Genomic DNA, 23,475 nt, shown 5'->3' on the forward strand with positions numbered 1-23,475 from the left:
AAGCAGTGGGAACAGGTGGATGCTTGGCACTGGGGCAGGAGGGTGGACTCAGGCTGGAGTCCTCAGCCTACCAAGGGGTCTTAGCCAGGCCCACTTTCAGATGGACTGCAGGGTGGGCAACCCCCAAGGAAGGTAGAACCTCAGAGTGAGGAGGGCTTACCCTGTGGGGTTGAGCAGCCTTCTCCATGAGGACGGCCGTGTGGGGTCGGTGCTCCCGGGACTCCCGGCATATCACACACAGCAGCTTCCCATCATCCTCGCAGTAGTAGTGCAGCTTCTCCTGGTGACGCTCGCACAGCTTGGCGTCCTGCTGCTCCCGGGCCCCCTCCCCCGGCTGTCGGCCCTTGTCCACCTTCAGCCGCTCGATGTTCTCCACTAGGCTGGCCAGCTGCCACACAGGGCGGATGTTCTCCTTCTTAAAGGGCTTCTTGCAGAGTGGGCAGACGGGGCGTCCCCCCGCCACGGGGCGGACATCGGTGGTGCAGCTGCGGCAGAAGACGTGGCCACAGTCAATGGTCACAGGGTCCCGCAGGTAATCGAGGCAGATGGAGCAGGTCACCTCTTCTTCTAGACTTCGCAGTGGGGCTGACGTGGCCATGGTGTCCTGAGCATGAAGTAGCCTCCGTTCACTGGTGGGGGCTTCTCCTTGGACAACAGAGCATACGGTCAAGAGCAAGAACAAAAAGGGCAGAGGTAGTAGCCTAGTGCAGGGCCACCAGCTCTAGCAATCAATCAATCAATTGATACTTATCAACTCCATTGAGGCTCATACAACGTCAGAGTGAAAAGGGACCTTATGGGTCATCTAGTCTACCTCTTCGTTTTACAGATGAAGAAACTGAGGCCCAAAGAGGGTAGCTTGGTACAGTGGAGAGCTGGGCTGCCACCAGCCCACACAGTGCCAGTGGGAAAGCCCTCCTGCCTCAAGACCTTCTCCTTCCATCTGTTGCGAAATTGCCTGTTATGGACTGAATTGTGTCCTCCCAAAATATGCGTTGGAATCCTAACCCCTATGCCCATGGATGTGATCCCATTTGAGAACACAGTTTTCTTTGTTATGTCAATAACAAAAGTGTGTCTTAAACCTAATTACTTTTGAGATACAAAAAGAGCAGATTAGGCATAGAAACAAGCTAAATCTCCAAGGAACTGAGAACAGAAACTGGAAGAGACAAAAATTTTCCCCCAGAGCAGACAGAGAGCCTTCCCCAGAGCCCTGCCTCGAATTGGGACTTCTAGCCTTCCAAACTGTGAGGAAAACAATTTCAGCTCTCTAAGGCCATCCATTTGTGGCATTTCTATTACAGCAGCGCTGGTTAACTAAGACATTTCCCTAACGCGCAAATTTTGATAGAACCTCAATCACTCTCTGCTGGGAAACTGTCATAATAAATACACACACCTACATTGTCTACTAAGTACATGGTGCTCCCTCAGCTGGGCAGTGCACAAGCCGTACAACCATTCATGGGAGCCGTGACACTCCAGAGAACTCTTTCAAGGACTGAGAGCACTGAGGCTCTTTATCAGCACTCCTGAAGCATTAGGAGTCCGAGCTCTGGAGTGTCTCCTTATGGGCGTTTCCTTGGACTGTGCTGTAGTTTTGGCTTGGCTCACCTCCTAGGAAGTTGGCTTCTACCTAACCTCAACCACACGCAGAGCAGTCAGTCTGGCCACATGGGACTTGTTCTCAGTGGTAACTCCCCCATCTAGCTAGCCTGCTTGCTCTTCTGATAACAAGGGCGGCTGTCCTTCTAGCTGAGCTCTCAAGGGAAGCCAATGTGGAAGGAACCCTGAGGAGCTGTGGCTGTTAAGTGTTGATGAGGACTTGGGCCTTAGAGGGACCCCAAGGCTAAGCAGAGAGAGGATTTTGCTCTGTTTACCTCAGCAGCACTGGCCCAGTTCCTGTCTGAGCCTCAGCACATTCAACCCAACACAGGCGGGTGTCAACAACTACCTCTTGCCCCTGACCACGTGAAAATTAAGAAGTCATTTAAGTACTCTGAGCCTCAGTTTATCCATCCATGAAATGGGGATAGTGATACTTACCCTCAAGGGTTTCTAAGAGGGTGAAATGAAAGAATTACGTTGAAAGTATTAAGCCTGGTACACAGAGGGGGACTTAGGAGAGAACCTAGCACTGTTGGTTCCCAAATTCAGTGAGCATTCGAGCCACAAAGAGAGCAAGAGTAGAGATTCAAAGTGGCAGCAAGAGAACAAGTGAGGCAGAACCAGTCACAATGACAGACATCTTGTTCAAGTACACAAGATCCTCATGGGGTGAGGAAGGGGTGGAGGGATTTGCTCTACCATTGATCCTTGGACATCAACTGGAGCAGTCACTGGGAAGACAGCCAACAGGGCACAAAGCAACTGCGAGGTAGGAATGAAGCAACTGGAACCACAGGCAATGTCAATATTGTTATTGATTACACATGGTGAAAGTCCATCACAACAGAGTTCAGTGGTTGGTCGTCTGGTGATTTTAATGTAGTAACACTTATGAGCTAGAAATGAAATCCCTACTCTATAAGGCCCAAAGAGAGAACAAAACAGGAATACAATGCCTACTCCTTGAGGATCTAACGCAATAATATGTAAAAGTCTTTACAAAGTGAAAGTACGGCATAAGTGTCAGGGACTGGTGATAATTCCAGCCAGAAGCACCAACAAATTTAGATGCATGTGACGTTAAGAGATGCAAAGAGTGTGAAGAAACACATACATGCAAAGCTCAAATGAAGGGACCAAGGAATTCAACCGACAAAAGATAAGGTCAAGTTCTTAGAAAGTAAGGGCTGGTAGAAATCCTAGAAATTGCCGGTCCAACTCCCTGCTTTTACTGTTAAGGAAACGAGCTTGGCCCAGCAGCTTTCAGCTGTAACATACGGCGAAGTGTTCAGAAAGGGGAGAGGAGACTGGTGCTGCATGATTCTGTGAGCTTCGGACCCCTTCATCATGCCACTTTTTTGAGTGGATTGAAAGTTTACAAGCTGAGATTGTTTTGTTTTTGTTGTTAGGGGATAGCATGTGTTGCCTTTGGGGCTGGGGATTTAATTCTGTTGCAATTGACTGGAAGAATAAAAGGACTACGCACAACTAGATGGTGCCCGGCTACCACCACTGACTGCTCTGACATGAAACACAATAGAGGGTCCCGGGCAGAGCTAGAGAAAATCCTAACTCAAAAAAAAAAAAAAAAAAAGACCAGACTTACTGGTCTGACAGAGACTGGAGAAACTCTGAGAGTATGGCCCCTGGACACCTTTTATAGCTCAGTAATGAGTCCGAATCGACTCGAAGGCAGTGGTTGGGTTTTTAATGAAGTCACTCCTGAGGTTCACCCTTCAGTCAAAGATTAGACAGGCCCGTAAAACAAGATGAGACTAAATGGGCACACCAGCCCAGGGGCAAGGACAAGAAGGCAGGAGGGGCCAATAAAGCTGGTAATAGGGAACCCAAGGTAGAGAAGGGGAGAGTGTTGACATGTCATGGCGTTGGCCACCAATGTTGCAAAACAATATGTGTAGTATTAATGGTTTAATGAGAAACTAGTTTGCTCTGTAAACCTTCATCTAAAGTACAATTAAAATAAATAAATAAAAGGACTGTGAAGAGTCCAGCTATAGCTCCTCTGCCACACAAAATCTGACACAATTAGCTACCATTACCACTTAGACGAAGGAGCCCGGGTGGCACAAGAGTTAAGCACTCAGCTGCTAACCAAAAGGTCAGCGGTTCAAAACCACCAGTGGCTTCAAGGGAGAAAAGATGTGGCAATCTGCTTTCATAAAGATGGCAGCCTAGGAAACCCTACAGGGCTGTTATGAGTTGGAATTGACTCAATAGCACAGAACAACAACATCTCTTAGAGGAAGTTCTTGGGTGGTGCAAACAGTTAACATATGCTTGGTTGCTAATTGAAAGGCTGGATGTTCCAGTTCACCCAGAGGTACCTCAGAAGAAAGGCCTGGAGACCTACTTTCAAAAAATCAGCCATTGAAAACCCTATGATGTTCAGTTCTACTCTGACACACATGGGGTTGCCAACAGTCACAACAGCAACTGGTTTTTTGGACCACTTGGAGCAGTTGTTCTTAACCCCAGCTCCATGCTGACCTTTGATAGGTACTTAATCTCCCTGAGACTAAATAACAATTATTGTATGTGTATTAAAAAAAAAAAAAATAGATAACTAAAATTGGGGATTATAGAAGGACACCAGCTAACAAATATATAAGGGATAACAGAATTAGTAAATCACCATTTCATAACCCCCATTATAAAAAGACAAAGACCATCAACAGATGTTAAAGCCGTTAGGTAAAAGGTGCCGGAGGACCAGGTATTCCCATGGTAAGTACAACCCCAGGGATTACTTACTAATGTATCTTGACAAGGGGGAGTTCTGGTGACCTACACCTCGACCAAGTGACCAAACCCAGCATCACTAATAGAAAGACAGACTGGCATTATATGCTTCCTGGTGTGACACTGTGCAAATTACAGGGCATTGTCTTTAAGGTATTCTTGCCAAAATTCTTTGACCTGAATGAATCTAAACAAGCCTTTGGACCTAACTTCCAGTTTATAGAAAATACGCGGGACAGAGGACTGAGCTAAACCACACTATGAATCAACAATCAGATAAATCCAGAATGTGGAACATTCCACAAGACAACTGGCCTGGTCTTTTTAAAAGTCAATGTCATGAAAAATAAAGGACTGTTCTTGATTTAAAAACGAAATGAAAACCAAATGTAATGTGTGAACCTTGACTGCATCCTGGTTTAAGAAAAAAAAAAAACCTATAAAAATCATTTTGGGATAATTAGGGGAAATTTGAAAATGGATGGGATATTGGATCATACTAAGAAATTATTAATTTTCCTAGGTATGATAATGATATTGAAGTGATGTAAGAGAACCCCAAATTTTTAGGCAATCTATGCTGCAGTATTTAAGGATGAAGTGTCATGGTGACTACAACTTATTTTCAAATGGTTCAGCAAGACGATATAAAAAGTTGAAAATTTTTCTGGGGAAAAAAAGAGGGGCCATAGTTTTCTAACACGTTCTTAAAAGGGTCTGAAACAAGAAACACGTTAAAAATCACTAATATAGAGATCATGGTGCTTGACACCTTGTAGAAGCTCAATACATGTGTTAAACGAATGAATACATTCAGAGGAAGTGAAGACATTGTTTATAGCACAGGACCATTAATCCTTAAGAGTCCACCAAAACCAGATAATCGAAACAGTGCCATTTCTATGTTCAATCCCATTACTTGGTTATGCAGGCTCCACCTTGAACATATCATAGCCTATATATTAAAAGAGGGCTTACTGTGGCATTGCTGAATACATATAAGGCTCAAGGCATAAACCCATGGATTGGACAATCCGGGTTCAAGTTTGGGCTCTGTAATTCAGTTATCAGGTGATTTGGGGCAACTACGGCATTTACTTAGGACCCACACTATATGCCAGGTGCCTTTACACATCGTATGATTTTAATGCTCAGGATAATCAAGGTGAAGCAAGGGCACATGGTTACCCGGTGCCTGGGTCCAATCTACTACATTCACTTCCCTACCCAGGCAAACTGTAATATGGGGTCTAATACCAGCTCCTTTGTTGGGAAGTTCAGACGAGGTCATGTGCATAGAAGGCTTTGTGAATTGAGAAGTGCTGATGAAAGCAAAAGGGCATTATTATTACTGCTGATACCGAAAGTACCCAACCTTAGCTACGGCAGACTTCAACCACTACACACACACACACACACACACCCACACACACACCCACACACACACACACACACCCCTCTCAAATCCTTTCAGATCCAAAGCAAAATCCACCCTCTCCAAAAACTCTTCCCCAATTTACCACATTCCCCTATGATTTTAACCTTTCTATCATTTATGCCTTCAATGTGTTCTCTCCAATTATTTCAACAGTTTTTTACAATGCAAGATAAAACCATTACTCTTCTCTCCATTCCTACCTCTCGGGAAGAGAGAAACCACAGAAAGTCAAAGCTGGAAAAACCCTTAGAGTTGACCTGGCACTGTCCATCCCCACGCCCCTTACCCAAATGAGAGTTCTGAGAGCCATAGCTGAATCACCTTGCCCCAGAGGTCACCCCTTGCCCCAGGGCAGGCAGGTCTTCTGTCCCTTCAATAAACCAGAAGCTGGTTGTAATTCTATGAAACCAGGAAGATGTTTCAAAGGCTGAGCCCTCCAATGTCCTGGCACCCTCCTGCAGGGCAGAATCAGAGCCACTCCCTACATCTCTCTGAGTTTCCTTTCTCCTGAAATCACCCCTCCCTACAGGTCTCAGGAGCCCTGTTGACACAATGGTTATGCGCTATGGCTGCTAACCAACAGGCCGGCAGTTCAAATCCACCAGCTGCTCCTTGGAAACCCCATGGAGCAGTTCTACTCTGTCCTATAGGGTCGCTATGAGTCGGAATCAACTCCATGGCAACGGGTTTGGTTTCGGGTTTTTGGCTACGGGTCACTGGATGTCATAAACACCTAATTCACATAAATCAACAGGCTGGTGATGGGACACCAAGTGATTTTCTGCAAAACATTTTAGGATGTGGCCCAGTGTACAATTTCTTGCCTGTGAGAATCAAAGGGAGTTGCAAAAATGAGCTGAGGAAGGCGTTGCTGTAAATGTCCACACCTCGTGGGCAGATACTCGAACCCCTGCCTAGAGGTAAAGGATCAGAACTCCTCTTAACAGCTGCCAACTTCCGCTCTGGTAGGTGCTAAACTCCCTCACCAGTCTGTGTCTCCTGCTGCTCCATATCTAACACTTCCTCCCCACCTCCTGCTGTCTTGGGCTCCATGTGTCACACAGAAAGGGACCCTAGAGGACATTTAATCCCAGATGTGGACTCTGAAGCCCAGAGAAGTGAGTGGAGGGGCTGGATTTACATCCCGGACTCCAGGCTACTCAGGGCTCTCTTCGCAGCCCCAGGTTGCTTTTCAAGCACCTGCCTGGGGTTCTTCAAACACAGAGTTTCTTCCTTGTAATCCCAAAGCACTTAGAATGGGGCTCCCTGTTCCATAGGGGCACTGGTAGAATTCTTGTCTTCCATGCGGGGGACCCGGGTTTGATTCCTGAACAACATGCCTTGTACACAGCCACCATGTGTCTGTCAGCGGAACTTCCAGACCAAATAAACCCCTATGGATCACAGCGATCCAATTTGCAACCAATCCATGAGGATGGCACAGGACCAGGCAGTGTTTTGTTCCGTTGTGCATGGGGTCACCATGCATCGGGGGCCGATTCCACTGTAGCTAACAACCACCCTGTCCTATGGGAGCCTCATAAATCTTTATTTTCTGAATCTGAAAAAAAGTAAATCCTCCTAGGAGAAGTTACCTCTGAGAGGTACCTCTAACATGTGGAGACGACAGAATACAGGACAAAAAGTGACCCGGAGTGGATATCAGAGGATGAGGATGTCAAAGGACTGGAGTCCCCAGATCTTACCAGCCTGGCTGTGGCTGTAGAGGCCTGGTGACTGCGGTCACACATGGGCTACTCTTCCCTTGCATGGCCCTGCATCAAGGTGTTCTGAAGCACAGCACAGGCCACACAAGCCACTGGGGCCAGGCAGAAGGTGCGTGTGACATGCGCAGAACAGCAGCAATTCCCACAAGTCTCAGAAACGGGCCTGGAGGCAGTAGCCAGCTGGGAGGGGGATGAGGCCAGGCTTTCAAGTGTCCTGGTCCTACAGTTGATCCCCAAAGCAGGGACTCTCTGTGTTTGTGCCCGGGCATTTGTTTGATGCTGAATCATGGACCAAGCTCTCTCTTGCCTAAAATATTTTCCAAAGTGTCACTTGGCGCTTGGCACCAGAGAATATAAGCAGGAACCTTTATCGCCTAGTGGAATGGTTTGCAACCCTGACTACACCCAAGAATCACCTGGGGAGATTTAAAAAAATACTAGACTGACTCAAAATCTCTTGGTGGGTTTCAAAAGCTCTCCAGGTGATTCTAATACCTAGCCAGGGTTGAGAATCACTAGTCCAACTCCTTCATTTACATCTTCCCCCTCAAAACTTCTGAAGAGAGGGCTGACCTAATTTGCTCAGATGATTTGGCAGAGTTGTTCAGCAGCAAGGCCAGGGCTAGCTCTGAGATTCATGACGCTAGTCCAGGGCTCCTTCCACACCACCACACTGCACCTTGATGCCTGAAAAAGGAAAGCTCCATCACCCCTAGGGAGTGGTGTGGAGGACCAGTGGCAGAAGCAGAGGAAACCGACTGCCCACGAGAAGAAGGGTGGCGGTGAGTTTGAGGAACTGACAAGCAGCCATCGGCCACAGGTGGGCTGCAGTGGGGCGAGCAAGTGGGGCAGACAGTCTGGCAGGAGCAGAAAGAGGATGGAGAGATAAGAAGGGAATTGATCGCACAAAACATTGTGGGCTGCATTAAAGATTTTGGACGTTATCCTAATAGCCCTGGGAAGCCGCTGAGGGTTTTACGCAGCTGGTGTCATAATTCATTCAACAGCTCACGGATATCTATTGGGTGCTTACGATGTGTCAAGGGGGGCAGCGGCGGTTTGGAGGTTGAATTCTCATCTTCCATGTGGGAGACCCTGGTTTGATTGCTGGCCAACGCACCTCAGGTACAGCCCCACCACACGTCTGTCAGTGGAGGCTTGCATGTTGTTATGCCAAACAGGTTTCAGTGAAGCTTCCAGATGAAGATAGACTAGGAAGAAAGACCTGGCGATCTACTTCCAAAAATCAGCCAATTAAAACCCTGTGGATCACAACAGTCCAATCCACTACCAATCATGGGGTTGGCGCAGGACTGGGAAGCATTTCATTCAGTTGTGCGTGGGGTCACCATGAGTCTGGGGCTAACTCGAAAGCGGCTAACAAGTATGTGTTGGCACAGGGGATATAGCAGGGAACAAAAAATGGCAAAGTCCCTGTCCACACCTCTAGTGACATAGTAAGAATAATCCTTTAAAAGCTGAACTCAGGTCTTATTGTCTGCATGAAAACTCTCCGGTGGTTTTCAAACTTCCTTAAAATCCAAACCCTTCACCCTGGCCTTTAAGGACCTCCTTCTTCTCTACTTTGCACACTACACTCCAGCTGTGCTGGCTTTCCTTTTGTCCCTCAAACACACCAGCCAAGTTAAAATGCAAATCTGCTCAAGCAACTACTCTGGTCAAAACTCCTCAATGGCTTTCTGGTCCTCCAGGGATAAAAGTCAAACCACTTCCCATGCCTGGGAGAACCCGACCATCTAGGCCCAGTCCTAACTCCAAGCTCATTCCCAGCCACTCCTCACCTCAAACTCAACCCCGCGGCCAGATTGAACCCTCCTCCATGCCTCTAAAAAAGTGCCATGCTGTTCCCTGTGCCGAGAACACAGTTCCTTTCCTGCTTTGCAAACTCTTTTTTCAGCTTGAGGTCTCAGCTGAAAGCCACCTCCTCCAGCAAGTCTTTCCCGACCTGTCACACTGGGTTCAGCTGCTCTCTGCCTCATATAGCCTAAAGCAGCCCACACTGCACACGTACTTCTCTGCAATTTTAAGTCGTGACTTACTCATACAATGACTTGTTTAACACCAGCTTCTCCCATCAAACAAGGAGGTCAGCAGAGACTGTGTCTGTCTCACCCCCAGAATCTACCACAGTGCCTGCACAGTACAGACGATAAAAATTGCTGAAGAAACAGATAAAGCACAGGCATAGAGCATCTGAGGCACAGTAGATGTTCCTTAAATGTCTGCTGAATGAGAACAAGCAGTCTTAGCCACTTCTACTTCCTGTCCACCAAGATGGTAAATTACTAGGCATGGGACTTCTTCATACTCCTTGCAGCAGGAAAACCAGTGGCTGCATGTCACCTGCACTCAACTGTAGGTCAGGGAACCCAAGGTTTGGAGCCACTAATGTGCAGAAACCAGGGAAGAAGGAAAGGCTGTGTCTGAGAATATGGTCCCTACGGAATAAATAATTATGGTGACAATCACTTCCCCCCACTCCCCCACCCCCACTTCTTTAGTTTTAGACCTACTGCCAAAAGAACAAATCTGTCTTGGAAGAAGTACAACCAGAATGCTCCTTAGAAGAAAGGATAGTGAAACTGGGTGTTACATACTTTGGACATATTGTCAGGAGGGATCAGTCCCTGGAGAAGGACACCATGCTTGATAAAGCACAGGGTCAGTGGAAAAGAGGAAAACCCTCAATGTGATGAACTGACACAGTGGCTGAAACAATGCACTCAAGTGTGAGGATGGCCCAGGACCAGGCACTGTTTCGTTCTGTGGTACACAGGGTTGCTACGGGTCGGAACCGACTTGACAGCACCTAACGACAACAACAACACGCATCCATAAAGGTACTGGGTGGCCAAGTGGTCTGCAGCTGATTACTAACCTTAAGGTTGGTGGTTCAAGTCCACCCAGTAGCACCACAAAAGAAAGGCCTGGTGATCTATTTCTGTAAAGATCACAGGCAAGAAAACCCTGTGGAGCAATTCTACTCTGCAACACATGAGGTCACCAGGAGTCGAAACTGACTCAACTGCAATGGGTTTGCTTTTTATACATCCACAAACGACACAGTTTGTTTTTCCTGGTTTTGAGCCTTGTATCAATGGAATTATATCGTATGTATGTATTCTTTTGTCTTTTGTTTTGCTGTCAACATCACGTGTATGAGGTTCATTCATAGGATTGTGACCTGATTTTGTTCCTTTCCACTGCTTGTATGACGATACCACAATTCTTTAACGTAGTCTACTTCTGATGGGTATCTGGGTAGTTTCCAGCACAGGACAATTACAAACACTGCTTCTGTGAACATTCCTGCACACGTGGCCTGATACACGCAGGCATGCAGTTCCTCTAGGGCAAATACACTGGCCACCAGGTAGATGTTCCTCAACTTGACTAGATACAGCCAAAGCCGAACTGTTTTCCAAAGTGACTGTACAATGTATGTGCCCACCAGAGGGTGTGAGTGGTCATGTTGCTCCACATCCTCACCTGTACCTGGTGGTGTCAGCTTTTACATTTTTGCCAATCTGGTGGATGGGAAATACAATTTCTTTGTGTGTGTGAGGAAGGAAGGGAGGGAAGGAAAGAAGGGTGAGACAGGCCCAGTAACAGGCCAAGGACTACTACAGCAGCAGATCAGACACCATGCTCCTCAATAAAACTGTAAGTGTTGTAAACTGTTATTTTGGGGGGGCTGGGAAGCCTGTCCGGAAACCCTAGTGGCTTAGTGGTTAAGTGCTACAGCTGCTAACCAAAGGGTCGGCAGTTCAAATCCGCCAGGCGCTCCTTGGAAACTCTAATTGGGCAGTTCTACTCTGTCCTATAGTGTCGCTAAGAGTCAGAATCGACTCGACGACACTGGGTTTGGTGTTTTTGGCGGGAAGCCTGTCCAGCTTCCATTCTTCCTCCCTCTGGTAACTTTACCCAACTCCTTTCTGGGGATCATGTGCTTGGAGGCGGGGGGCTCTCCCCCAGCCCAAGCGCGGCCATGTTGCTTGCTTCAGGGGAGGGCACATGGCTCAATTACAACAAGTCACAAGGAGACCCAGTTGAGACACTTAGCAAAAAGGATGCTTGTGGTTTTCAGTGACCTTGCAAGAGGTGAGGTCATATGGTTTGCAGCTACTAGAGTGATCCCACTAACCCAGGGCTCAGCCTGTTTGAAAATGAAGCCAACCTAGAGAGACAAAGTGAAAGAAACCAGGTGGTATCTTTTGAAGCCGTGTATCAAGCTGTGCCTGAACCCAGTCCTGTCCTTTAACTTTTCAGTCACACGAGTCAATAAATGCCTTTTCTGCCCAGTCAGCTTGGAGCTATCACTTACAAAAGAAAGAATTCTGACTGATACAATAGAGAAGGTGTTTGAAAGTTATTGGGCTGAAGTATACAAAGAGCTTATGCAGAAAAGAGAAACCAGCCCATTTATGTAGATGGAGGTCTTGTGACAAAGGTGGACACCAAGTGGCCAGACAGGTAGAATACAGACCATGACAGATCACCAACCTGCTCTCAGCCATCACAGCCCCTGCCCAAAGCTCCAAGAAATTCTGAGTAAGGAGACAGGCCAAATCTTCTTCCGCCCCAGGTGGCATCCTAACAAAAGTCTAATGTGTACAGTTCTGGGTTAGGAGTAAAACACCTGGCATTTCACCTGGCCCCGGATACTCTGCTGTGCAGCCTTGGGCTAGATTCTTGACCTTTCTAGGCCATCTTCACCACGAGAAAATAGGGGGTGGTGGGGCGGGAAGGAGCAAGGTCTAGGCCATTCACAGGACAAACTGAAATAAAATGCAGCCAAAATCTTTAGGCCAGGAATCCCAGTTTTATTGTGCTGATTTCTGAAAATAATTCAATTTGGCTATCAGGCAGGAAAAGGCCAGTTTATCAAATTTAGTTTTTTCAAGATCATAAATGGAGTCAGTGAACTTAACAAAAACTGGTTAGTTAGATGGAGCTATTCTAATCTTTCACTCCCAAGAAGCAGAAAACCAAAAACCAAACCCACTGCCATTGAGTCGATTCCAACTCATAACGGCCCTACAGGACAGAGCAGAATTGCCCCATAGGGTTTCCAAGGCACGCCTGGTAGATTCAAATTGCTGACCTTTTGGATAGCAGCCATAGCTCTTAATCACTACGCCACCAGGGTTTCTCCAAGGGGCAGGGCAGGATCTAAGCCACCTGGCGGGGGGGGGGGCGGGGGGGCGGGGGCAGTTACCTTATTTCACCAATTCTGAGACACCCCCGTCATCACATTTTAGCATCTCTGAAATGTAATAATTTAACTTGCAAAATATTTTTATAGGGTCACTGGAAACCCTGGTGGTGTAGTAGTTAAGAGCTACATCTGCTAACCAAAAGATCAGCAGTTCAAATCTACCAGGTGCTCCTTGGAAACCATATAGGGCAGTTCTACTCTGCCCTATAGGGTCGCTAGGAGTCAGAATTCACTTGACGGCAACGGGTTCTTTTTTTTAGATAGTGTCACTATGAATTCGAATCGACTCCATGGTGACGGGTTTTTGGTTTTGGTTTATGTGGAACATAAAACCAAAAAAACCAAACCCATTGCTATCGAGTCAATTCTGACTCACAGTGACCCTGTAGGACAAAATAGAACTGCCCCATATGGTTTCCAAGGCTGTGAATCTTTACGGAAGCAGACTGCCATATCTTTTTTCCCACGGAGCGGTTGGCGGGTTTGAATCATCCATCTTTTGGTTAGCAGCTGAGCACTTAACTAGTATGCCACCAGGGCTCCTTTTAGGGCACATAAAATAATTGATGGCATCTTAGACTCCACGAAACAGGACACACCTCCTCCACAGTGTTGCCAGGGTAGTATCTAAAACACACATCCCATCCTGTCACTCCTCTGCTTCCAAGCGCCTAACGGAGGGCTAAACTACAACGCAAGGCACACAAGGCCTCCCCAGTCTTGCCCCAATTTACAAGCCCAGTCTCAAGTCCTGCCTCTCCTCATGTAATGCTCCAGCTACCAGATACACTGAACTGGGAAGACACCCTCTTTTCCACCGCCCACATCCCCCCATACCCTTGTATATGCTGTTCTCTTTGCCCCAAAGGCCTTTCACCCACCTTTTCGCCCTGGCAAGCTGCAGCTCATCCTTGAAGGCTTGCATCCAATACATCTCCTTAACTGTGAGGTCCTTCCTGTCCCCCTCCCACCTCCAGTGAATCCCTCCCTCGGTTAGTGCCTAAAGCTCTGCAGACACTATATTTCTATTATAGCACTCTCACACTGCTTCATAATTGATATTTTTACCAGTCTTTCCCACCAACCAGAATATGAGTCCAAGGATCATGCCTCACTCATCTTTTTATCTCCACCGCAAATGGTTAAGCGTTCAACTATTAGCTGAAAGGCTGGCAATTCAGACTCACCCAAAGGTACCTCAAGACGCCTGGTGATCTGCTCCTGAAAGGTCACACAGCCTTCAAAACCCTATGAAGCACAGCTCTACTTGGTACACATGGGGTCGCCATGAGTTGGAATGGATTCGAGGGCAACTGACAACAGAATCAGGTACAAAGTTGGTGGTCTGTAGATGTTTGTAAAATCAGATTGTCATCCCCTGATTCCAAAGCCCCGCTATCTTTTCCATTCTCCCTCTTTTCACCATGCTTCCCTTTCCCACCTGACAACCTTGCTTCAGCAGAAGGTTCTGAGGGTTCTCCTCAAATTATTCTTGGCCGCAAACATTATCCAGATCTCCCCTGGCCCCTCTACAAAGCATACAGTTTTGGGGAGAAGGTCAACACTCCATTTCTCCCAGGCTGGCAAGTTGTAATTCATCCTGGATACAGCTTTTGTTTTCCAAAACCAACTTCTTCCTATTCTCTATGCCCTTCTATTTTGACCCTGGGAGTCTTAATCTGAAGTCACTCCAAGGAGCCTCAATTCGGAACACAAGCTCTCTTCTGTGGTTCGCAGTGTCTTCTGGGTGGTCAGTGCCAGTCTGAGTCCAGACCTCCGTCACCCCCTTGCAGGAAGTGACATCTAAGAGGTTACCCACTGTCTCTGGGCCTCAGTTCCCTTACCTTTTAACAAGGAGAGAATAATAATACGTGACTTGCCAAGTTCTCCAAGTTGTCTGAGGTGAGGTCACATAAAAAAAAAGTGTTCTCAATAGCAAAAAATGCTATAAAAATACATGCCAGGACAGAGCACAGGAGTCAACTGGAAACTCCCAGTGGCCAAAGCTGGAATAACTTCAGCAACAAAATAAATGACATAGTATTAGATGATAAACCAAAGTATCAAATAAATATTCATGAGTCCGTATTGATACAAATAAATGACTGAATAAATTAATAAATGGGAGAGGAAAGGTAGCTTTCTCCTGCAGCATCTAAGTGATTTATGTAGATACTCTGCTCTCAGGAGGGGCAGCATAATTCCCCACTCTTTAGGTGTGGTGTGAGCTTCACATAATAACTTCCTTCTTAGAGTACAGTATGGAAGGGGGGGGTGGGGAAACACTTCTTCTGCCAGGTGTTCAAGGTTAACATCAGCATGAGAAGTGATGTTGATAATGTTCACCTTTGATATGATGTGGTGAGAAGGGTACTCTTACCAGTAACCCATAACCCCAGTCTTACCATGAGAAAAACATCAGGCAAATTCTAATAGTGGGGCATCCTACAATATACCTGACCAACAGGAAAACTAAACCAAACCTGTCACCATTGAGTCAAGTTTGACTCTTGGCGATCCCCTATGTATCAGTGTAGAACTGCACCACAGGGTTTTCTTGGCTTTAATCTTTATGGAAACAGATCGCCAGGCCTTCCTTCTGTGGCCCTGCCAGGTGGGTTTGAACCACCAACCTTTTGGTTAGTAACCAAACCCGCTGCCCTTGAGCCGATTCTGGCTCAAGCACAAACCATTTGTGCCACCCTCAAAACTGTCAAGATCATCAAAAACAAATAGAATCTGAAAAACTGCCACAGCTAAGAGGGGTGTAAGGAGACGTGACAACTAAATTTAATGTGGATCATGAATGGGATCATGAAACTGACAAAGGATATTTGATAAAAAGTAAGGAAGTGTGAATAAACTATAAACCCGCTGCCGTCCAGTCGATTCCTACTTATAGAGACCCTATAGGACAGAGTAGAACAGCTCCATAACATTTCCAAGGAGTGCCTGGTGGATCTGAACTGCCGACCTTTGGGTTAGCAGCCTTAGCTCTTAACCACTACACCACCAGGGTTTCCAAGTAAACTACACACATCAGTTAATAATGCTGCATCAATATTGGCTCATTAATTGCAACAAATGTACCACACTAATGTAAGATGTTAAAAACAGGAGAAACTGGGTATGGGAAAATTGTGGGATAATATCTGGGAACTCTGTACTATCTTCTCAATTTTCCTGATACTCTAAAAAGTAAAGTCTATTTTTCAAAAACGATCCCCTTAGACTAGGAAGGAAAAAAAAAATGGAACTAGGGATTATGATCTTAATTAACAGCCATGAGGCTTAGGCACGGTGCCTGACACTGATATTTGCTGCATGGGCGACACTCTCCCCTCTTTTGATGCACACACTAATTGCTGCGGTGTCAAAATCTGGAGTGTAGTGGGAACTTGGGGAAGTGCTTACCTCCCATGTGCCCTACATAGGAAAATTTACACACTCGGAATCGACTCCATGGCGGGTGGGTTTGGTTTTTTTTTTTTTTTTTTTTGGTCTTAAAGCCAAACACAGAGAAAATCAGCGGGAGTGCTCACGGGCTGGAGAAGGAATGAATGCACAGCTCCAGGCAGATCTGGCCAAACCGGTTTATTCTGACTTAAAAAAAAAAAAAAAAAATGCAAAGACACCACGACTTCAGAGTTAGAGGAGCCCGGTTGGCCGTCTATCTATCAGGCTCCAAGCAACCAGACCGTCATCCCGGCCCCGCTTACTTCTGGCTCCAGAGACAGCACGGATCGGAGGCTGAGTTGGACATGGAAAGACAGGGGAGACCCAAGAGGAAGTGGCGAACTGAGGGTAATAGAGGGAAAAGCAGTAGGAGGGATTAGGCTTGGAGGGTGCGCGCGGCGGACTCCACCCACCTCCGAGCTTGCCCGGCAGCCCGGCCCGGTCCTGCCCCCGAGGCCCGGCGTCCGCGTCCGGTCGCCCCAAACTCCGGGGCGCGTGTCTGAGACTGTTGTGTGGTTGCATTTCTCATCGGAAGCCCCCTACTTACCGGTCCGGGGCTTCGGGCCACGAACGCGGGTCTAAGATCGCTTCTCTCCAGCGGCAGTGTGTTCCGGGACCGGGTGCTCTGCCAGCAGCCAGGGCAACAGCGCCTCCCCGCCCCGCAATCTCCGGGCTCTCCACGGCACCCGGGCGAGATTTCTCCCGGGCCTGCCCCAGGATTGGTCCCTGCCGAGCCGCGCCAACCAATCGGAACCTGAATTTCCTCTACGTCACGATCACCGGTCGTATCCCCGGGATTGTGAGGGGTGTGGGGCAGCGGTGGCCAAAAAATGAAACTGAAATTCGCCGAGACGTGGCTGAGCAAGAACCGCCGCCAGAGTTCGGCGTGTGTTTCGGGCTCCCTTGTTACAGGCGAAAGGGACCCGAGTTCTGAGGCCTAGTGGGCCCAATGAATCCCCGGTGGAGGACTCTAGGGTGCAAGAATCTCCCCCTTCTCCTGAGACCCTCGCCTTCCGATTCCGGCCTGGGGCTGAATGAGTGCGAAGTGGCGCTCGCCGGGTGCTGAACATGAGATCCGACTCTTGGCCCCCAACGCCGCATAAACTGGCCTCCCGGACCAGGCAGGAGCACAGCAAGCGAATTTCCTCAGGGGGCTGTTTATAAAAATTAACTACCATTTATGGAGCGCCTACTATGAGTAACGCGCTTTTTTTTTTTATATATATCCTTAAATAAAGTAGGCATTGTCATCCCCACTCGACAGAAGCGAAAACTGAGGTTCCGAGAGCTTGGGAGTAGACCTGTTTCCGCGCTGAATTCTGAAACTACAGATCCGGACTCGGGTTCCCAGAGTCCTCCGTGGGGAAATTTTCACCAGGTTCGGCGCGTCCCAGCCGCCCTCGGCCCCGGAAACAGACCACGCGGAATCGTCCCTGCTGCCCAGTCTGCGCCTGCTTCCTGCTTTGTCTGCTGCCGCGGCACACAGTTCCGTTGCTGGGCCACCAGGTGCTGCTGGTTCCCAGGCACCACGGCATAAAAATCCGTCAGTCTCCACTGCGCGCAGCTACGAGCTGGGTCGGAAGGTTCTCGGGGTCAGCCAGTGCCCTGTCCTAAAGGTTGGACTGGAGAGGGGTGGGGCACAGGTCGCGATTTTGGTTCCTAATCCGTCCCTTGGCGCTCCCCCCCGCCCCGCCCCGCAGCCTGGGCTTGGGTGAGAAGAGGGTTGCAGCTATGTATGGGGAAGGTGTTCATGATGGGGTGAGCTCAGGGCCGTAAATCCTATTACTTGCCTGGCTTGTCCCTCCCCTGTGGGGCTGGCGAAATTTGTAGGAATTATTCTGGGTTTAAGGAGTTAAGTCCCTGGGTGGTGCAACCAGTTAAGGCGCTTGGCTGCTAACTGAAAGGTTGTAGGTTCAAGTCCACCCAAAGGTGCCTTGGAAGAAAGACCTGATCTATTTACAAAAAATAAGCAGTTGAAACCCCTGTATAGCCCAGTACTACTCTGACACACGTGCAGTCACTATCTTAGGCCGGGCTCTCTAGAGAATCAAAACTGGTGAAGGTATCTGTATTGTCTACCTATAAAACCAAAACACCAAACCCTTTGCAGTTCAGTAGATTTATCTCAAGTAAATGGCTTACTCGGTTACATTTCTTGTCCTTGTTATATATCTCTTAGAGTATAACCCTTTAAGTGACAAAAAATGATCACACTTATTGCTAGAATCAAATATACCAGAAAAAACCAAACCCAGTGCCATCAAGTGGATTCCGACTCATAGCGACCCTACAGGACAGAGGAGAACTGCCCCATAGATTTTCCAAGGAGCACCTGGTGGATTTGAACTGCCGACCCTTTGGCTAGCAGCTGTAGCACTTAACCACTACACCATCAGGGTTTCCAGAATCAAATATATGTTTGCTTAAATAGTCTATATTTCAATTCAAATATTTACCATTTCCTACATTTTTTTTTTCAATCTAAACTTAGATTTTATTGACTTTTTTGTTTGTTTGTTTGGAAATAAAATGTCTTCGTTCCACTATCTCATTTCTGGTGTGTCTCATTGTGATTTCTATCTTTTGGCTTCTTAGAATTCCTCTACAATAGAGAGAACTTGTTTAGAGTTCTTTTGTGATACAGATCCACCCAATTTCTGGTAACTGTAGTAAGACAGCATTTTTCTTATTTTCTTTTGTCTTAAAAGGACTTCATCTAGTTGGGAGGTGTCCTTCAAAAGCTTTTCTGGGGCCTAGGAGGCCTGATCCTGCCCCACCCTCCTTATCTTTTGGTTCATGGTCAAAGACAAGAATTAGTCACCCGAATTCATTTATATATGTTTAATTTGGCTGTCTTAGGCATCTAATGTTGCTATAACAGAAATACCACAAGTGGATGGCTTCAACAAACAAGTTCATTGTCTCACAGTCTAGTAGGCTAGAAGTCCAAATTCAGGGTGTCAGCTGCAGGAGGAGGCTCTCTCTGTTGGCTCTGGAGAAAGGTCCTTGTCATCAATCTTCCCCCAGACTAGGTGCTTCTCTACACAGGAACCCTGGGTTCAAAGGACATGTTCTGCTCTCGGTGCTTCTTTCTTGGTGGTATGAGGTCCCCAACTCTCTGCTTGCATATTTTTGAAGCTTAAAGACTCAGATTCTTTCATAACAACCATACAAAACCTGCTTTCCTTCTTTCTGAACTGAATTCATTCTGCTGGCTAGCGACCTAGTCTCTTATTTTAGTCCTAAAACATGCTAGTCTCTTCAGTTGGAAAATACCCCAAAGTGGCCACTAATTTTCCAAACTGTCCCAAATGAGGTTATGCCAGCCAGACAAGAACTTGCATTGTTAAGGGACCAAAATGCTTGTTCATATAGTGAAGAGGAGTCTCAGAAGGTGGCTCTAATCTCCTTTAAATATGGCATTCCCGGTTTTATAATGACAACCAAACCAAACGTTTACTTGCAAGAACCAAACCGAATCCACAATAAAACTTGAAGAGCTATGGAGTGGAGCTCCAACTGAAAAGGTTGTTTTTTTTTTTTTTAATTTATTTTTCTTTAAACAATTCCTGAGGATTTGCGGAAGCATAGAGCCCAAAACAGCTCAGTGGTACATTGTCCATGTTTCTGATGCTCCAGGGATCAGGAAAAATAATAACACCTTCGAAATTCCACTTCTGACACTAAAAATGTTGAAGAGCAAAATTCTTAACTCTGTAAGGAGTAGAAAGGAGTGAGTTTTACTGAGGAATAGTACAACTTGAGTCGGGCAGCACCAAGTAAAAGTACAAGACGTTCCAAAGTTCACAAAGGAATGCACTGTTTTTATGCAAGAAAGAGTGTGGCTGCAACCACAAACAGACCTGTCTTTATATCACTTAATCTCTTTTCAAACGTATTCTTCTTGAGAGCAAGCATTTTTCAGGAACAATCTGAGCACATTTTGTGAAATCATAGTTAAATAACCGTAACCACATTTGTTTGCAAAATAAGATTGATTTACCCAAAAGTGGTACTCATGCTTTCAAGCAGCAGCAGGGGTTTAAAACAAAATGGAGTCCAATCCAGACCTGTGTCAGCTATTTTTAGTTATGTCAAGCGCCTCAGATTTAGAGTGCTCTTTCACAAGGGGAATTTTCAAACCTATACAAAAGTAGACAGAAAATCATGAACCAACATATTCCCATGACTTAGCTTCAACAATTACCAACATTTTTCTCACTATGTTTCATCTATTCTCTCTTCCCATTTCTTTTTTTAACTGGAGTATTCGACTTGGCGGCACTCGGGTTTTTTTTTGGGGGGGGGGGAGTATTTTAAAACAAATCACAGACACAGTATCACTTCATCTGTAAATACTTTTGTGTGCATTCTAACAGATAAAGACTGCTTACCTATACAAAATGATATTATCACTCCAAAATTATATAATTTTCAATAATATTATATCATTTAATAAACCAAATTAGTTGCCAGTTAGCCTATTCCAGCTCAGGCGACCCCATGTGTTTCACAGTAGAACTGCACTCCATAGAGTTTACATGACTCTGACCTTTAAAATCAAATTTGCCAGGTCTTTTTTTTTCAAGGTGCCTGCGGTGGGTTTGAACTGTCAACCTTTCAATTAGCAGCCAAGCCCTTAACTTTGTACATCCAGAGACTTCTAATATCATTTAATATACCGTCAACTCGATTCCAACTCATGGCAATCCATATGTTACAGAGTAGAACTGCTCCATAGGGTTTTCTTAGAACTGCTCCATAGGGTTTTCTTGACTAATCTTTACAGAAGCAGATTGCGAGAACTTTTTCTTCTGCAGCACCACCGAGTGGGCTCGAACCACCAATCTTTAGGTGGGTAGCCAAGCGCAAACCATTTGTGCCACCCAGGGTCCTTACCATTTAATAAACCAAACAACAACAACAAAACCATTGTTATCGAGTCAATTCCAACTCACAGTGACATAGGACAGAGTAGAACTTCCCTATTGGATTTCCAAGGAGCAGCTGGTGGATTCGAATTGCTGAACTTTTGGTTAGCAGCCAAACAATTTAATACTCAGTCCATATTCAAATTCCTCTGTTTTCTGAAAGATCTTTTTACAGCTGCGTTTTTCGAATCCTGATCTAAACAAGGTCTCAACTAGTAAGAAGGAAAAAAAAAAAAAAATCAAAACATGGAAATAGACAAAATAATGACTGTCCTTTCTGTGTGACACTGGAGCATTTTCTAACAGGTCTACCCAATAATTACCTAATTCTCTTGGGATATGTGCCTTTGCTTTGACTTACTACAGGTAGTCCCTGACTTACCACTTGGTTACATTCTGATGACTCTGTTGTAAGTCGGTTCTGATGTAAGACGGACAAGTACCTCATTTTTTTTCTTTTTTTAGTTTTCATTATCACTGCCTTTTATTATCAGTATCTTTATGTAAAAACGGTGTGGGAGTGGTGCCTGACCTCCTCTAACTTCACAAGGGGGAAGGAGAACTGTTATCAGCAACAACCGCCCAAGGCTGATTCCAATGAGGCAGAGGTCAGGCATACCTTCTCTCGATAACCTTCTTACCAATTCTGACACCAACTGTCCCTCCCATGGCACACAGAACTCCTAGACCATACTCACATTTTTCGAGTTTATTAGGGAAGTAACAGGTTACAATTCAGGTTCAGGAACACTCCAGGATACAGTTCTTTGATCAGAACAGCCTATTCTCAGCTGTGCCCGCTGTCAGGTCTCTCCCTGGCCCTCAGCCTGGCCTCTGCCTTGCTCAGGCAAGCTTACAAAGCTCTTTTAGCTCTGCTGATAGTGCCCGGAGGCACCCTACTTTGCCAGCAAGCCTCCTGCCCGAAACTCATATTTCTTGCTCTGTGGGCCAGGAAGCCCACCACGCTATCTCCTTCTGGTATCCTACCAGTCTCCTGGTTCTTCTGCCTCTGCTGCCACAATTTCTCTGCTGCTGCTTCTCACCATCTCTCAACATCTCCAGTGTCTGTCTCTCTCTTTCTCCTCGGTCAAGGAGGTTCTTAACACAGAGATTCCAGGACCAAAGGATGGACTCCCCTCCTGTCTCTTCTTTTTGGTGGCTGTGAGACCCCCCTTTCTGCCTCTAATACCCATTGCCATCGAGTCAATTCTAACTCATAGTGACCCTATAGGACAGAGTAGAATTGCCCCATAGGGTTTCCAAGGAGCAGCTGGTGGATTTAAACTGCTGACCTTTTGATTAGCAGCTTTAGCTCACCGTAGTTCTTAACCACTGTGCCACCAGGGCTCCTTTCCACCTCTGGAATGGCTCATTTTGAGCCTAGTGGGATGGCAAAACTGACCAATCTCTTCCTTAGGGTTCCATTCACCTTATTTGCATGGTCCCACCCCCAGAAGTGTGCCAAGCACCTTATTTATATTATTAGCAAGCTATCCATTCCCCTTGGTGGGCCACAAGCACCATATTTGCATAGTCCCATCCAATCATTGTGTGGGAGTCACAAAAACTATGGCTAGAAGGCCATGTTAAGTAATTAACTGCACCACACTTTATAAACCTGATTTTTATTTGTCTTTGGGGGTTGGAAATGTTACATATAAACTTACAGATATGACAACTAAGAGTTGGAATCAACTCGACGGCTACAAGTTTGGCTTTTGTTTTTTGTTTCGGAGCCCCTGGGTGGTGCAAATGACTAGGCACTCAGCTACTAGCCCAAAGGTTGGCAGTTCAAATCCAGTCAGCGGTGCATCAGAAGAAGGCCTGATAATATACTTCTAAAATGTCACAGCCTTGAAAACCCTATGGAGCACAATTCTACTCCGAAACACACCGGGTTACCACGAGTCAGAATCGACTCAAAGGCAACTGGTTTGGTTTTGGTTTTTAAGGGTAGCTGCTACTTGTAGAAAAGCAAGATTAACGCAAATGATTCTTGGTCAATTGCAATGTAAATGAATTTTTTTCAGTAGACATACAGTGCCCACGTATACTCAGTCCCTTGAATCTCTTCAAACTAGTACTCTTTTGCTGCTTCCTTTGTTAACGGGTTAAATACTTCTTTGATACTTACTTTATATTTGTATAGAATCATGTTTTTAACTTTTTGAAAATTGTACTTTGACAACACATTGCATTTTATTATTATGTCCTTTAATCCTCTATATATAGCAATCCATGCTACCTCCTCCTTTTTTTCCATGCCATTAATTTGTTGGAGAAACTAGTTCATTTGTCCTGTAGAATGTTCTA

The 23,475-nt window shown here is 46.1% G+C and overlaps 1 protein-coding gene across 3 annotated transcripts in view; it reads right to left on the reverse strand.

The window, feature by feature from the left end:
- LOC100658913 (tripartite motif-containing protein 26) overlaps nucleotides 1-17,437 on the reverse strand; it is a 28,888-nt gene extending 11,451 nt beyond the window's left edge. Inside the window, exons 1-2 of one of the 3 annotated variants that reach the window (XM_003421812.4) lie at nucleotides 16,779-17,437; nucleotides 161-642 (exon numbers count right to left, since the gene is read on the reverse strand). In XM_003421812.4, coding sequence (XP_003421860.1) covers nucleotides 161-598 — 438 coding nt within the window. In that variant the 5' untranslated portion in view covers nucleotides 599-642; nucleotides 16,779-17,437. Of the gene's footprint in view, nucleotides 1-160; nucleotides 646-16,778 lie in introns of all 3 variants that reach the window. The other 2 variants (XM_010601189.3, XM_010601188.3) reach the window with 2 other exon arrangements.
- Between the last annotated feature and the right edge of the window lie 6,038 nt (nucleotides 17,438-23,475).

Source organism: Loxodonta africana, chromosome 1, assembly GCF_030014295.1.
Source record: "Loxodonta africana isolate mLoxAfr1 chromosome 1, mLoxAfr1.hap2, whole genome shotgun sequence".
Classification (NCBI taxonomy): domain Eukaryota; kingdom Metazoa; phylum Chordata; class Mammalia; order Proboscidea; family Elephantidae; genus Loxodonta; species Loxodonta africana.